The sequence below is a fragment of the Antechinus flavipes genome, chromosome 1 (assembly GCF_016432865.1).
Source record: "Antechinus flavipes isolate AdamAnt ecotype Samford, QLD, Australia chromosome 1, AdamAnt_v2, whole genome shotgun sequence".
Lineage (NCBI taxonomy): Eukaryota > Metazoa > Chordata > Mammalia > Dasyuromorphia > Dasyuridae > Antechinus > Antechinus flavipes.
This window is the reverse complement of record NC_067398.1, coordinates 47,700,201-47,714,638: the sequence shown is the minus strand read 5'-3', so window position 1 is coordinate 47,714,638 and position 14,438 is coordinate 47,700,201. Positions and strand designations below refer to the sequence as shown.

At 37.6% G+C, this 14,438-nt stretch overlaps 1 protein-coding gene across 2 annotated transcripts in view; it reads left to right on the top strand.

The window, feature by feature from the left end:
• Nucleotides 1-14,178, top strand: part of OXTR (oxytocin receptor) — a 38,070-nt gene extending 23,892 nt beyond the window's left edge. For both annotated transcript variants that reach the window (XM_051981399.1, XM_051981405.1), the window contains one exon: nucleotides 11,670-14,178. In XM_051981399.1, the coding sequence (XP_051837359.1) occupies nucleotides 11,670-11,917 (248 nt within the window). In that variant the 3' untranslated portion in view covers nucleotides 11,918-14,178. The remainder of the gene's footprint in view (nucleotides 1-11,669) is intronic.
• The last annotated feature ends 260 nt before the right edge of the window (nucleotides 14,179-14,438 follow it).

Sequence of the window (14,438 nt, the reverse complement as noted above, 5' to 3'; positions counted from 1 at the left end):
GTGATCATCTACCAACGCTGGTGTAAAGTGAACCCTGGGTCCTGGAGAGAGGTTGGGCTAAATGACCTACAAGACCCTTTCCATCCCTCTGACTCAATGGTTCTGCAATCCCTCATAGACCAGCCACTAAGGGGCAGTCTTTGATAATTGATTGGCTTGCAGTGCTTGAGTCCTCAAAAAGAAGGCGATGTTTGTCTATTGAGGTCCCCAGTCTATTTTTTAAAATGTCTTCTGTGTACAGAAGGTGGCCCTTCTTTGTTTTTCATCCCTTACTCTCAGAGCACAATTCCCTCCTGTTCTCTCCCCCCACTCAAAATACCTTTTTGGATAAGATGGAAAAATGGAAATGATATTACACAGTCTCAGCTCTTATTCTTACTAACTGTGAGATCAGCAAGGCTCCTTGTGACCTCTCTCAGTCTCAGTTGTAAAATGGGGGCAGATATATTCAAAACTCTCTATCTCACAATTTTTTTTTTTCTTCTGAGGAAAGTGCTTTATAATGTAAAGTGCTGTTGGTGCAGCTAGGTGGCGCAGTGGCTAGAGCATGAACCCTGAAGTCAGGAGGACCTTGGTTCAAATCTGCTCTCAGACACTTCACACTTCCTACCTGTGTGACCTTGACAAGTCACTTAACCCCAATTGCCTCAGAAAAAAAAAATGCTGTAAAACAAGGATTACACAAACCATGGAAATAAACTTATGTCAGTCCTTTACGTGAATTCGTTTCATGCTTCTTAGAATGAAAAGAATTTGTCTAAGCTCTTACCTCTATCAATTCAATTCAGCTTTGGGAATATTTGTTTTACTAATCTGTTGATCAGTTTTGTCTCTACCATAATAATACAAAATAATGATTGTATATTTAGTTGCATCCCCTTGTAATTTATCACTTGTCAAAAGTAAGGAAGGGGTAGGATTTAATTTTAAAGAAATGACTTTTTATTGATAGCTTTTTTTTTTATCACTACTTCATTTTCAAATATATTGCTCTCTATTTTCCTATCCAGTAAATTCTCTCTTCTTCCAGAAAAAAGGGGAAAATCAATGAAACTAGCTAAATGGATGGTCTGTCAACAAAAACATGCTATGTGGTTTAATTTTAATTAGCCAATGCCAATGTCACTTACTGTATTTAGCCTGAATTGTGCTACCAGATTGACTCTTCATTATATAGCCATAATTGCTGTGTATACTGATCTTTGTGATCTGTTTTCCTTAATGTGCATCATTTCATTCCAGTCTGCCTATTTTTGGGGGAGAAACCTTATTATATATTGTTCCTTTCAGGACTGTAATATTTCATTACATTTATATATGCCATGGCTTGTTTCATCATTTCCAAGGTGTTGGACACATAATTTGTCTTCAACTTTTGGCCCTTACAAAAAGAACTTCTAGGAATATTTTTGCACAAATAGATCTTTTCTTTTTACGTATATATATGTGAATGTATACACATATATATTCCTTATAGTGTAAACCTAATACTGAAATTGGTAGGAGAAAGGGTGTAAATACTTTATAAAAACTTTTATGGTATAATTCCACATTACTTTCCCAAATAATTAGACCACTTCATAAGCCCAAGAGTAGAATAGTATAAAATATTTGGGAATCTATCTGCCAAGAGAAAGTCAGGAACTATATGAGAAAAACTACAAAACACTTTCCACACAAATAATGACCGCGTATTTAAAGTCAGCCGGAATCAGGAATTCAGGTTAAGGGGAAAATCTTCAATATTTATTGAAGCGAAGAGGTGAATAAAGATTGCTATAGCAAATATAGGCAAGAAAGATTGCGATAGCAAATATAGGCAGTTGCGACAGGAAGCCAGCTAAGAGAGAGCGACGCGAGCCGAGGCAACCATGGAGGCAACTGTGTCGGCAACTGTGGCAATGGCCGTCCCAAAGGTCTCTCCTCCCCTTCCTTCTCCACTCCCCTGCCTCCACCCACCAAAATCGTCATTTCCTATACAACACATCAGGACTTGCACAAAGAGTGGGTGGGGGCCATTCTCTCTCCAAGCTTATCTATTAATAGAGTATGGTCCAATTACTATTTAGCCTCATGTGCTTGGGACCTCAGTGCATCAACTCAAGCCTCAGCCCATTACATATAGGATTCAATATTTCAGAGGTTTTAAAGGTGTGGAAAAGAAATTGTGGTTTTGGGCAGAAGGGAGCTATGGCATGAATAGGGAAAAGAAAGAGCTTACTCAAAGAAGATTTAGGATGGGATAGAAAACGTTCACATACAAGCTGGGTGATCATCTACCAACGCTGGTGTAAAGTGAACCCTGGGTCCTGGAGAGAGGTTGGGCTAAATGACCTACAAGACCCTTTCCATCCCTCTGACTCAATGGTTCTGCAATCCCTCATAGACCAGCCACTAAGGGGCAGTCTTTGATAATTGATTGGCTTGCAGTGCTTGAGTCCTCAAAAAGAAGGCGATGTTTGTCTATTGAGGTCCCCAGTCTATTTTTTAAAATGTCTTCTGTGTACAGAAGGTGGCCCTTCTTTGTTTTTCATCCCTTACTCTCAGAGCACAATTCCCTCCTGTTCTCTCCCCCCACTCAAAATACCTTTTTGGATAAGATGGAAAAATGGAAATGATATTACACAGTCTCAGCTCTTATTCTTACTAACTGTGAGATCAGCAAGGCTCCTTGTGACCTCTCTCAGTCTCAGTTGTAAAATGGGGGCAGATATATTCAAAACTCTCTATCTCACAGTTTTTTTTTTTCTTCTGAGGAAAGTGCTTTATAATGTAAAGTGCTGTTGGTGCAGCTAGGTGGCGCAGTGGCTAGAGCATGAACCCTGAAGTCAGGAGGACCTTGGTTCAAATCTGCTCTCAGACACTTAACACTTCCTACCTGTGTGACCTTGACAAGTCACTTAACCCCAATTGCCTCAGAAAAAAAAAATGCTGTAAAACAAGGATTACACAAGCCATGGAGATAAACTTATGTCAGTCCTTTACGTGAATTCGTTTCATGCTTCTTAGAATGAAAAGAATTTGTCTAAGCTCTTACCTCTATCAATTCAATTCAGCTTTGGGAATATTTGTTTTACTAATCTGTTGATCAGTTTTGTCTCTACCATAATAATACAAAATAATGATTGTATATTTAGTTGCATCCCCTTGTAACTTATCACTTGTCAAAAGTAAGGAAGGAGTAGGATTTAATTTTAAAGAAATGACTTTTTATTGATAGCTTTTTTTTTTATCACTACTTCATTTTCAAATATATTGCTCTCTATTTTCCTATCCAGTAAATTCTCTCTTCTTCCAGAAAAAAGGGGAAAATCAATGAAACTAGCTAAATGGATGGTCTGTCAACAAAAACATGCTATGTGGTTTAATTTTAATTAGCCAATGCCAATGTCACTTACTGTATTTAGCCTGAATTGTGCTACCAGATTGACTCTTCATTATATAGCCATAATTGCTGTGTATACTGATCTTTGTGATCTGTTTTCCTTAATGTGCATCATTTCATTCCAGTCTGCCTATTTTTGGGGGAGAAACCTTATTATATATTGTTTCTTTCAGGACTGTAATATTTCATTACATTTATATATGCCATGGCTTGTTTCATCATTTCCAAGGTGTTGGACACATAATTTGTCTTCAACTTTTGGCCCTTACAAAAAGAACTTCTAGGAATATTTTTGCACAAATAGATCTTTTCTTTTTACGTATATATATGTGAATGTATACACATATATATTCCTTATAGTGTAAACCTAATACTGAAATTGGTAGGAGAAAGGGTGTAAATACTTTATAAAAACTTTTATGGTATAATTCCACATTACTTTCCCAAATAATTAGACCACTTCATAAGCCCAAGAGTAGAATAGTATAAAATATTTGGGAATCTATCTGCCAAGAGAAAGTCAGGAACTATATGAGAAAAACTACAAAACACTTTCCACACAAATAATGTCAGATCTAAGCAATTGGAAAAATACCAAGTGCTCTTGGATAGGTCCAGCGAACATAATAAAAATGACAATGCTACCTAAACTAATTTATTTGTTTAGTGCTATACCAATCAGATTCCCAAGAAACTATTTAACTGACCTAGAAAAAATAACAATAAAATTCATCTGGAAGAACAAAAAGTCAAGAATTTCAAAGGAATTAATGAAGAGAAAAGCAAATGAAGGTGGCCTAGCTGTGCCAGATCTAAAACTATATTATAAAGCAGCAGTCATCAAAATCATTTGGTACTGGCTAAGAAATAGAGAAATTGATCAGTGGAATAGGTTAGGCCCACAGAACAAAATAGTCAATGATTATAGCAATCTAGTATTTGACAAACCTAAAGACTCTAGTTTTAGGGATAATAACTCATTGTTTGACAATAACTGCTGGGAAAATTGGAAACTAATATGAAAGAAAGTAGGCATAGACCCATACTAACACTGTACACCAAGATAAGGTCGAAATGGGTTTGTGATCTAGATATAAAGAATGATATCATAATTAGAAGAACATAGGATAGTTTACCTCTCAAATCTGTGGAGGAGGAAGGAATTTGTGACCAAAGAAGAATTAGAAATCATTATTGATAACAAAATAGATAATTTTGATTATATTAAGTTAAAAAGGTTTTATACAAACAAAACTAGTGCAGATAATATTAGAAGGGAAGCAATAAACTGGGAAAACATTTTTCATCCAAAGGATGATAAAGACCTCATTTCTAAAATATATGAAGAATTGACTCAAATGTATAATAGGTCAAGCCATTCTCCAATTGATAAATGGTCAAAGGAAATGAACAGACAATTTTCAGATGAAAAAAAATGAAACTATTTATAGTCACATGAAAAGATGTTCCAAATTACTATTGATCAGAGAAATGCAAATTAAGACAACTCTGAGATACCACTACACACCTGTCAGACTGGCTAAAATGACAGGAAATGATAATGATGAATGTTGGACGGGATGCGGGAAAACCGGGACATTGACACATTTTTTTGATGTGATTTTATTGATATTGATAGAACCCATGCCAGGGTAATTTTTTACAGCATTATCCCTTGCATTCACTTCTGTTCTGATTTTTCCCCTCCCTCCCTCCACCCCCTCCCCCAGATGGCAAGCAGTCCTTTACATGTTGAATAGGTTACAGTATATCCTAGATACAATATATGTGTGCAGAACTGAACAGTTTTCTTGTTGCACAGGGAGAATTGAATTCAGAAGGTAGAAGTAACCCGGGAAGAAAAACAAAAATGCAAGCAGTTTATATTCATTTCCCAGTGTTCTTTCTTTGGGTGTAGCTGCTTTTGTCCATCTTTGATCAATTGAAACTGAATTAGCTCTCTTTATCGAAGAGAACCACTTCCATCAGAATACATTCTCAAACACACTGACACATTTTTGATGGAACTGTGAACAGATCCAACCATCCTGGACAGCAATTTGGAACTATACTCAAAAAGTTATCAAACTGTGCATACTCTTTGATCCAGCAGTGTTTCTTTTGGGATTATATCCCAAAGAGATCTTAAAGGAGGGAAAGAGACCCACATGTGCAAAAATGTTTGGAGCAACCCTTTTCTAGAAAGAAACTAGAAACTGAATGGATGCTCATCAATTGGAGAATGGCTTAATAAATTATGGTATATGAATGCTATGGAATACTATTGTTCTGTAAGAAATGACCAACAGGATGATTTCAGAGAGGCCTGAAGAGACTTACATGAACTGATGCAAAGTAAAATGAGCAGAACTAGGAGATCATTGTACACGGTAACAAGAAGACTATATGACGATCAATTCTGAGGGACGTGGCTCTCTTCAATAATGAGAGGACCACTTGTTCAGTGATGAAGAGAACCATCTATACCCAGAGAGGGAGAATCATGGGAACAGAGTGTGGAACACAGCACAGAGTTCTCACTCTTTCTGTTGTTATTTGCTTGCATTTTGTTTTCTTTCTCAGGTTTTTTTTTTTTCTTGCTTGATCTGATTTTTCTTGTGCAGCAAGAAAACCGTATAAATATGTATACATTTATTGGATTTAACATATCCAATGCCAGCTAGGGGAGGGGGTGGGGGAAGGAGGGGAAAATTTGGAACAAAAGGTTTTGCAAGGGTCAGTGGTGGAAAAGTTATCCATGCATATGTTTTGTAAATAAAAAAAAAATGTAAGGAAAAAAAGAGTAGAAAATTAATGTAACTATTTTCTCATAGCTCTGCCAATAATTTCATTTTCCATCTTTGCCAATTTTTAAAATACAAAGTAATATTGAAGAGCTATTTAAATATAAATTTATTTGGTTATAACTGATGTCATTCAGCAAAAATTTTGTAAGCACCCATTGTGTTAGATAATGGAGAAATAGCAAATTAAGTTTAATATGCTTCCTGCTTTCATAGATCTTAAAATATAAGTGAGGATTATGGTATGTACAGAAATAATTATGACATAAAATAGATCAGCTAAGGGAAGACAATGTGATTCAATGGCAAAAACATGAGATTTGCAGATAGAAGATTGGGTTGAAATCATTCTGTCACATAGTAAATTTTGAATAACTGATTTTCCTTCTATATGTCTCTTTCCCTCTCGGAAACATGATGGGTTTACTTCAAAATTCTTTTCTAGCTCTATATTTATGTCATAAGTACAAAAGGGGGGCAAAGAGCTATACAAAGTCCAGAGAAGGAAAATTAACTCCTAACTGAGGAGAGCAAGTCAGGCTTCATGGAGAAGGTAATATTTGAAATGAGTCCTGAAGGATGTGGGGGGGGATTTTTATCAACAGGTAGAATTGGGTCTGGTCAGCGGGACATTCTGTGCATGAAACATATTATAAGCAAAGATTGGATTGTACATGCTCAATTCAGTTTGCCTAGAGTAGAGAGGATATAAGCATGAATAAGAATGGGATAAGACTAGAAGTGAAAGATCATATTTGTAAAATATTATACAAAATTTAAAAATCTATGTAAATGTTAGCTATTATCAACAAGTTCAGTTATCATTTGGTAGTAATAGGGAGCCATCAAAGAGTTTTGAGAAGAGAAGGAGAAAAAAAGAAACTAAAACACTGCTATTCTGGATAACATGGTAGGACTAAAGTGTTTTTCTATTGAATTTTTTGGTTTATATAAAATAGGTATACAAACCAAACATTTACTGATAATAAATCATAATTCTGTGACTTTATGTTTAATTACATGACCCCTTATGGGGTTGTGAACAACAGTTTATGAAGCTTTGGTCTATAAGCTTAGGTTTATAAATTATTATTCCTGCGTGATTTCATATCCAATCATGGAAAGGAACAACATTGTTTTAATACTGTGGGGTAGGATGTGGATACTATTGAAAAACAAACAAAATCATCTGGGTCACCACTTTCTGTGCCCCTTTCTTTCCTCAATGTCCTCCTTCAAGGCTGTCCACCTTCCAACTGCAGTTTCCTTTTCTAGTGCTTCCTCCAAATTCTGGCTTTATCCTTCTTTCCATTCAAACTTTATCATCCTGCATCTTCCTTCAGAGTTCTTCTTTGAGATTTGATACCCTCATTTCTACTAAGATGTTATCTTCTTTTAAAATACCATTTTTTTTGTCCTCAGAAATATTTGTCTGCTAACTGGAAAGTCTTGGAGACAAAATCATAACTCCTTGAAAGACCTCCAACTATGTTAGGAGATCTTAGTCCTTTGTTTTTATTTAATTATTTTTAATTTAATTATTGAATCTTAATTAAATAGTTATGTAATTTAATTAATTTATTAAATTAATAAATAAATAAATTTATTAAATTAAACAATTGATATAATTAAAAATAATATTATTGCATCTTAAGCACTTAAGTCCCTTCTTGTTCCCAGTTTTTTCTTTAACATTTATTCAGAATCATTATGGTATGTTGGATACTAGTTTTTCTATGTTGTTGACTTCATTTGATATAAGAACTTCCTGCTTTAATGGCTCTCTCTCATTTTTGGGTCCTTTCTTGCTAATGATCAGTGGCAAGGAGGATGAATCATAGGGGATAGAATATGTTTATTTATTCAGAGTTCTACCCAACACTCCCTTTGAATTAACTCAATTAACCAACCCACCAAAATTTGCTGAGTATCTGCTATGTGTCCAGTCCATGCTGTGCAGTCCTAGTCTACCCTGGAATAGAGAGAAGTACAGGATGTGTCTGTTAGAAAGTTGGACTTAAATTGTAGAGATAAACCTTAGGCATATTAAACACGAGAAGCTACATGGCATATTGCAAAAATAGCTGATAATTAATTTTTGCCATTCTAGGAAAGTCATTTAGCCTCTCAGGTAGCTCAGGCAACTCTCTAATGTTAAACACTACAGAGCCATTGATGCTCTATGCTGGGAGAGGGACTTTACTCACCAGAGAGCTCTTACACAGATAATAAAAAGGCATCTGTGCCAGAAGGTGAAGGAGTTAAAGTTCTAGAGGGCCTCAGCATTTGGTGTAATCTTCTCATTTTTGCAGATGAAGAATCCAAGTTAGAGGGATAATAAATTAATTTGCCTAGAGTCATACAACAGATGCAGGATTTTAATTCATATCCTTTGACTCTGGAACCAGATATTTCAATCAATCATCAGTCACTTGACAAGCATTTAGTAAGCACTTGTTAAGTACCAGGCATGGTACTAAAACTGGGATACAAAGAAAGGCAAAAGTCAGTCCTGGATCTCAAGGAGCTCACAGACCGATGGGGGAGACAACATGCAGATGTCTGTGTATAAACAAGCTATATGGTAAGGGCAAATTGGATAAATCAGCAGAGGGAAAGCACTAGTCTTGAAAGGGATCAGGAAAGATCTCTTGTAGAAGGTGGGATTTTGACTGGACTTATAGAAAGTTGGGGGAGTCAAGAGGTGGGAGATGAGGAAGAAAATCATTGTACGGATGGGGGCAGTCAGAGGTGATGCTAAAAGTTGGGAGGTGTAGTTTCTTGTTTCAGAAATTGCCAGGAGGCCAGGGTCACCATACCCAGAGTTTATATGAGAGTAAGGTATAATAAGATTGGGAAGGTTGATGGTAGAAGGAGCAGATTAGGAAGAGTTTTGAATACCAAACAGACTTTATATTGGATGCTGGAGGCGATAGGGAGCCATTGGAGTTCATTGAGTAGGGGGGTGACATGAAGAAGGAGGCCCTTTTGAGGATTAGCAAGTGAAAATGCCTGGAATTGAGAAATAGAGTATCTAATCTGAGGAGCAAACCACAATTGAGTTATCCAAATGATATTTATATATAGATGTGCATATATTCATGTACATATCATTTTGTAAACTTTAAAGAATCACATAATTATTTGATTTTATTATGAGTCTCTATCAGGGATTATTATGGACATCTAGGTGGCACAATGGATAGAGCTCTGGGCCTGGAATCAGGAAGACCTGAAATCAAATACATTCTTGGACACTAACTCTGTGACCCTGGAGAAGTTACTTAATTCTGTTTGCCTCAGTTTCCTCATCTGTAAAATGAGCTGGAAAAGGAAATGGCAAACTTATCCAGTATCTTTGCCAAGAAAATCCCAAACGGGGTAATGAAGACTCAAATGTTACTGAAACATCTGAATAACAATACCTGCTCAATTTTATTATATTACTCTAGAAAGGATCATTATTAAGTGTGAGTGTGGCACACATTCAGAGTTCCAGGAAAATCATGATTCAATAGCCAGAGCACTGACTGGAGTGCCAGAACAGCTGGGATCAAAACCTGCCTCTGAGGCTTCCTAGCTGTGACCTTCAGCAAGTACCTTGCATTCTCTGGGCTTTATTTATTTATTTATTTTTATTTGGGAAATGTCAGACTCCTTGGCTTCTGAGGGCCCTTCCAGCTCAGAATCTCTGACTCTAAGAGTTAGAGGAAGGAGAGATAAGTGAGGATTCAGAGAGTCAGGAAGAATTTCACAAAGACGATTGGGATTGATGGATAGATAGGATTTGGAGAGATGGAAGAGAGAAGAGAGGGAAAACTCTGGTGAGAGAGATGGTGGCTCTCCTCTGCTTGACAGGCCTGAACAATTTCTTTATTAAAATCTACAGTTTCAGACTTAACCTAATAAGAAATGGGAACTCTTGGGAAAGAGAAGATTCACACAGGAAGTTGACTGATGCATTGGACTAATTTAGCATAAATCAACCGACTTTTCATTCAGTATTTATCTTTTGTTTAAGCAAATCTGTGTTGATAATTTCCCCTTTTTCCCCTTCTCCATAGAAAGCTTTTTTCCATCTGTTCAGTTCTGTTAGGAAATTCTCTTGCTGATCTGAGAAGCTGAGAAGGTTTTTGAATAGCTCTGAGGGCCTCAGTAATGATGAAGCTATTTAATCAAGTACATTCTTCTGGGAACAAATGAACATTTCTACCTAGACAATCTCTCTGTAGGGCCATGCTTGGGCCAAGAGACATAGCTTCCAGGAGCTCCCTCACCTCTGAACAAATTTAGAAATTCATCTCAGTCTGGGAGAAGCAGCCCTTCTACTACCATGTTAAATGTCCTTGATTAAGGCTGGCTTTGGGTTAAATGATGAAAATGGCTGAGTTAGGTATTAGTATCCATGGTTCCTCTTCCTGATTCCTATTGCCAGGAAAAAAACCAAACCAACCAGTCAATGAATCAATAGCAGTAGCAACAACAGACAATAACAGTGACAACAGCAACAAATTCAGTAGCCTAATGGTAGTCCTATTTGTAAAACCATATTTATAGAATCATAAATGTAGAATTAGAAAAGACCCAAGTAAGCGGTCATTTAGGCTAAACCTCTTGTTTAACAGTTGGGGAAATTGAGGTCCAAGGTCATTTACCCTGATATCTCCCTTGGACATAGGATCACAGATCCAAAGTTGACAGAGATCTCAGGGGAAATGTAACATAACTTTTCCTAATTTTGAAGATGAGAAAACTGAGATATAGGAGAAGGTTTGCATGAATTTCCCAAGAAGATAATGTCAAAAGTTTGAATCCAAGTGCTATGACTCTAGAATTATTGTTTGTTGGGATAATTCATCATCAGTCTGGCCACTGGATGGTGGCTTTCTTGGCCAGATCAACTGTTAAAAACTGTTCACTAAGTTGTCTGGCTGAAGTCATGATCTGTGCTAGTGGAGGGAGACTTCACATTGATAAAGTCTTGGGTCTGAGAAACATTGAAGCCCAAGTGTACTGGCTAGATCAATGAGAATTTAAAGAAATATTTCCATTTCTTCCCTCTCTTCTTCCCTCCTTCCTTCCTTCCTTCCTTCCTTCCTTCCTTCCTTCCTTCCTTCCTTCCTTCCTTCCTTCCTTCCTTCCTTCCGTCCTTCCCTCCTTTCTTTATTTTTTTAATTTTAGAGGTAATAAGGAACCATTGTGTATGAAACATGAAGTATGAATATGAAAGTGACAGGGTTATATTTATGTTTAATTTTTAATAGCTTAGGAGTGTTAGAATCTTGTTTGGGTGCTGATGGGGGATGCCTTGGGTGAGTGGGGAAGGAAGCTTGAGGGGCTTCCTACAGAAAGTAAGGTAGGGCTGTGCTAGAGCTGGTGGGTACCCCCTGTGCTTTTCTCCCCTCAGGTTGGCTCTGTTAATTGCCACATTGACTTGATGTCCTCTTAATGCTTTGATTTTACTCTCACCCTTCCTGCAGCCTCTCTGTTCATCATTGCCATGCTCCTGGCAAGCCTCAACAGCTGTTGCAACCCTTGGATCTACATGTTGTTCACAGGCCACCTCTTTCATGACCTGGTGCACCGTTTCCTCTGCTGTTCCACAAGTTACCTGAAGACCAACCCAGGGGGTGAGACCAGCGCCAGCAAAAAAAGCAACTCTTCCACCTTTGTCCTGAGCCGGAAGAGCTCCAGCCTGAAGAGCTTCACCCAGCCAGCTGGAGAGTGAGGAAGAACACAGACAAAGGGTTCTGAGGTCACTGAATTTAATTAACTTTGTGTTGGCAGGGAATTTCTGACCCACCATGGTGGGGGTCTATGTACAAATGTATGTGTGTATATATATGTATGTATGTATGTATGTATGTATAATTATAAGCTTCTGTACGTAAATACAATTTGGGCCCATGCATTATGGGGTACCAGAAATATGGACCTAATAGTCAAAATGATCATCCCTTATGGAGGTTCTGTGCCACTTCCCATCTATTGACCAATCTTCTAGGCCTTTTGGCAAGATCTCTTGTTGACCCCTAAAGTACTCAAGGCTCCCTTCTCCTCCTTCCCGAGTAGATGATGGCTTCTGTGGATCTGCCTTTATTCTTTGTTGAAATGAAAGGCAGCCTGGAAGAATGAAGAGAGGGGCATAACCTAGTGAAGTCCTGCCTCTGAAAATAGTCTGTGTGACTCTGGGCAAGCCACTTCATTTCTCTGTGGCCCAAGCAACTCTCTATATTGGATAATTCCACAGATCTTGTAGGAAAGGAAAAGCCACCAAAAATTAATGTTTGTAGCCTTGCAAACATTCTTATTTAAGGTAAATCTAGGGCAAACGTAGAGCAGTGGTGTTTTCATTGTGTTACTTGCCAGTGTTGTAATGAGGAATGCATGGTTGGTAGGGCATGTGGCTAGAAGGAGAAGGGAAAATTGGGAACAGAAAATCTAGGGTTTTAAGATCTATGTTAGCACAGTTAGGGAAAAAAATCCTAACCAGCTGCTTCTGTTCTGGAGTGGCAAACAGTTGCTCCAGGGTACAGATTAACTAGGGGTTATTCATCATTAGGTTAATGTAGCCATGTCCACCATATTGGACAATCTGGTTTAGGTAAATAGACCAGAAGTTTGGTTTAAAAAAAAAAAAAAGATGAGTTTTTAAAGAATTGAATCAACCCAAGTGAATTAGGCTGCAAATGAATTTCTGAAAGACACTAATGTTCCAGGTTTTTATTTACCTAGATATCTACATAGCGTCTCCCCATTTGATAATGCTATGCTCCCCCTGTATGAGGAATAGAGTTGATGAAGCCTTGGAAAAAGAGATTTCTTTATTTTTCTAGCTTCTAGCTTCTAGAGAAGACATACATGGCTCTGGAGGGAATGTGCAACTCCTGCTTTGAATTCTATTATTAATCTTATTACTAAGCTGAAATGTTAAAAATAACTAGATTCTAAAAATTATGGAGCTAAATTTTAATTCTCTGAATGGACAATGGAAAATTCTATCAAAATGAAATGGAAAAGTTTTATTAAGCAATGTGCAAAGTACTGTGCTAAGATATAAATAGTAAAGAATCCTATATTCTAAATATATATATTATATATACATGCATATATATAGCATATATTTAGGCTAAGTATATATGTATGTATATATGTATAGCAGGGCATGGCTGTAAGGCAGATGAAAGGCCCTCCTGGGCCTTAGGATTCTTAGGGTTGCAGCAGCAGAGTAGGTGATAAGGGTCAAGAATCCTTAGAAGGCAATGTCAGGTTAGATGGCAATGACCAAGGGTCCAGAATGCATGGTGTTTGGGGAAATAGTATGGTAAACCTCAGTGGACACTATGGAGCAATAAAAGCACCAGTAGCCCAGCACAATAGGTTGCCATCTTGTCAGAAGAATTATGTTGGATGATTTTCTGATCATCCAAAGAATATGGGCAGCCACGTACCTGATCAGTGACTGTTCAGAATGGGGATGGTAGATCTGAGTGTTGGAATGAAATGGAGTTCAGTTCCATTGGGAGTGGGGAGGTGAGAAATTAATATTGAGTATCTGAGTAATAAAGTCTGAGATAGGGGAGCCAAAAAGTCTCTCTACTGGCCTATTTCTAATGGGTCCTTGGGCATTCCATCAGATTGGGGGAGGATAAAAAGGCTGGGCTGAGGGAAGGATCCTCAGCTTCCTTCAGCATCTGCTTCTGCTAGGATCTAGACAGTAACATATTTAGGGGTAAAATTATTTATGTTAGAAATTTCAGGAAATGAATGTATTTGGCGTTCAGATTGTAGATGATGGGTTAGAAATTTGCATTGACTTGTGGTGAAACTTCACTTGATTCTAAGTGTGAGGCGATTACCTTTGTCCTACCAAATGCATACCGTGGTATTTCTGTGAATTGCCAAAGGATGATATTTGCCTATTATCAATTAATCTTCTTTTGTAATTTGCTTTACAGATAAATGCTTAATAAAGGCTTTTCTCACGTGTGTTCTCTCTCTTTCTCTTTGTAATTCCCTGCCTGCAAGAGGGATTATTTGTGGTGGCTTTGGAGGGGGAGTGTTGGATTTTTCAAATTGCTGCCTCGGTTATCCAATTGGCTTTGGCTTTCATTTCTCTGGGTGGGAGCTGACTGCACGCCCAGTGCTCATCTCTGGTACGACAGGCTCACAACATTCCCCGGAAGTCCTCCGCTTACTTCATAGTCCTGGCATCCCTGTCTTATATTGTGGGACCGCATCTGCTGTCG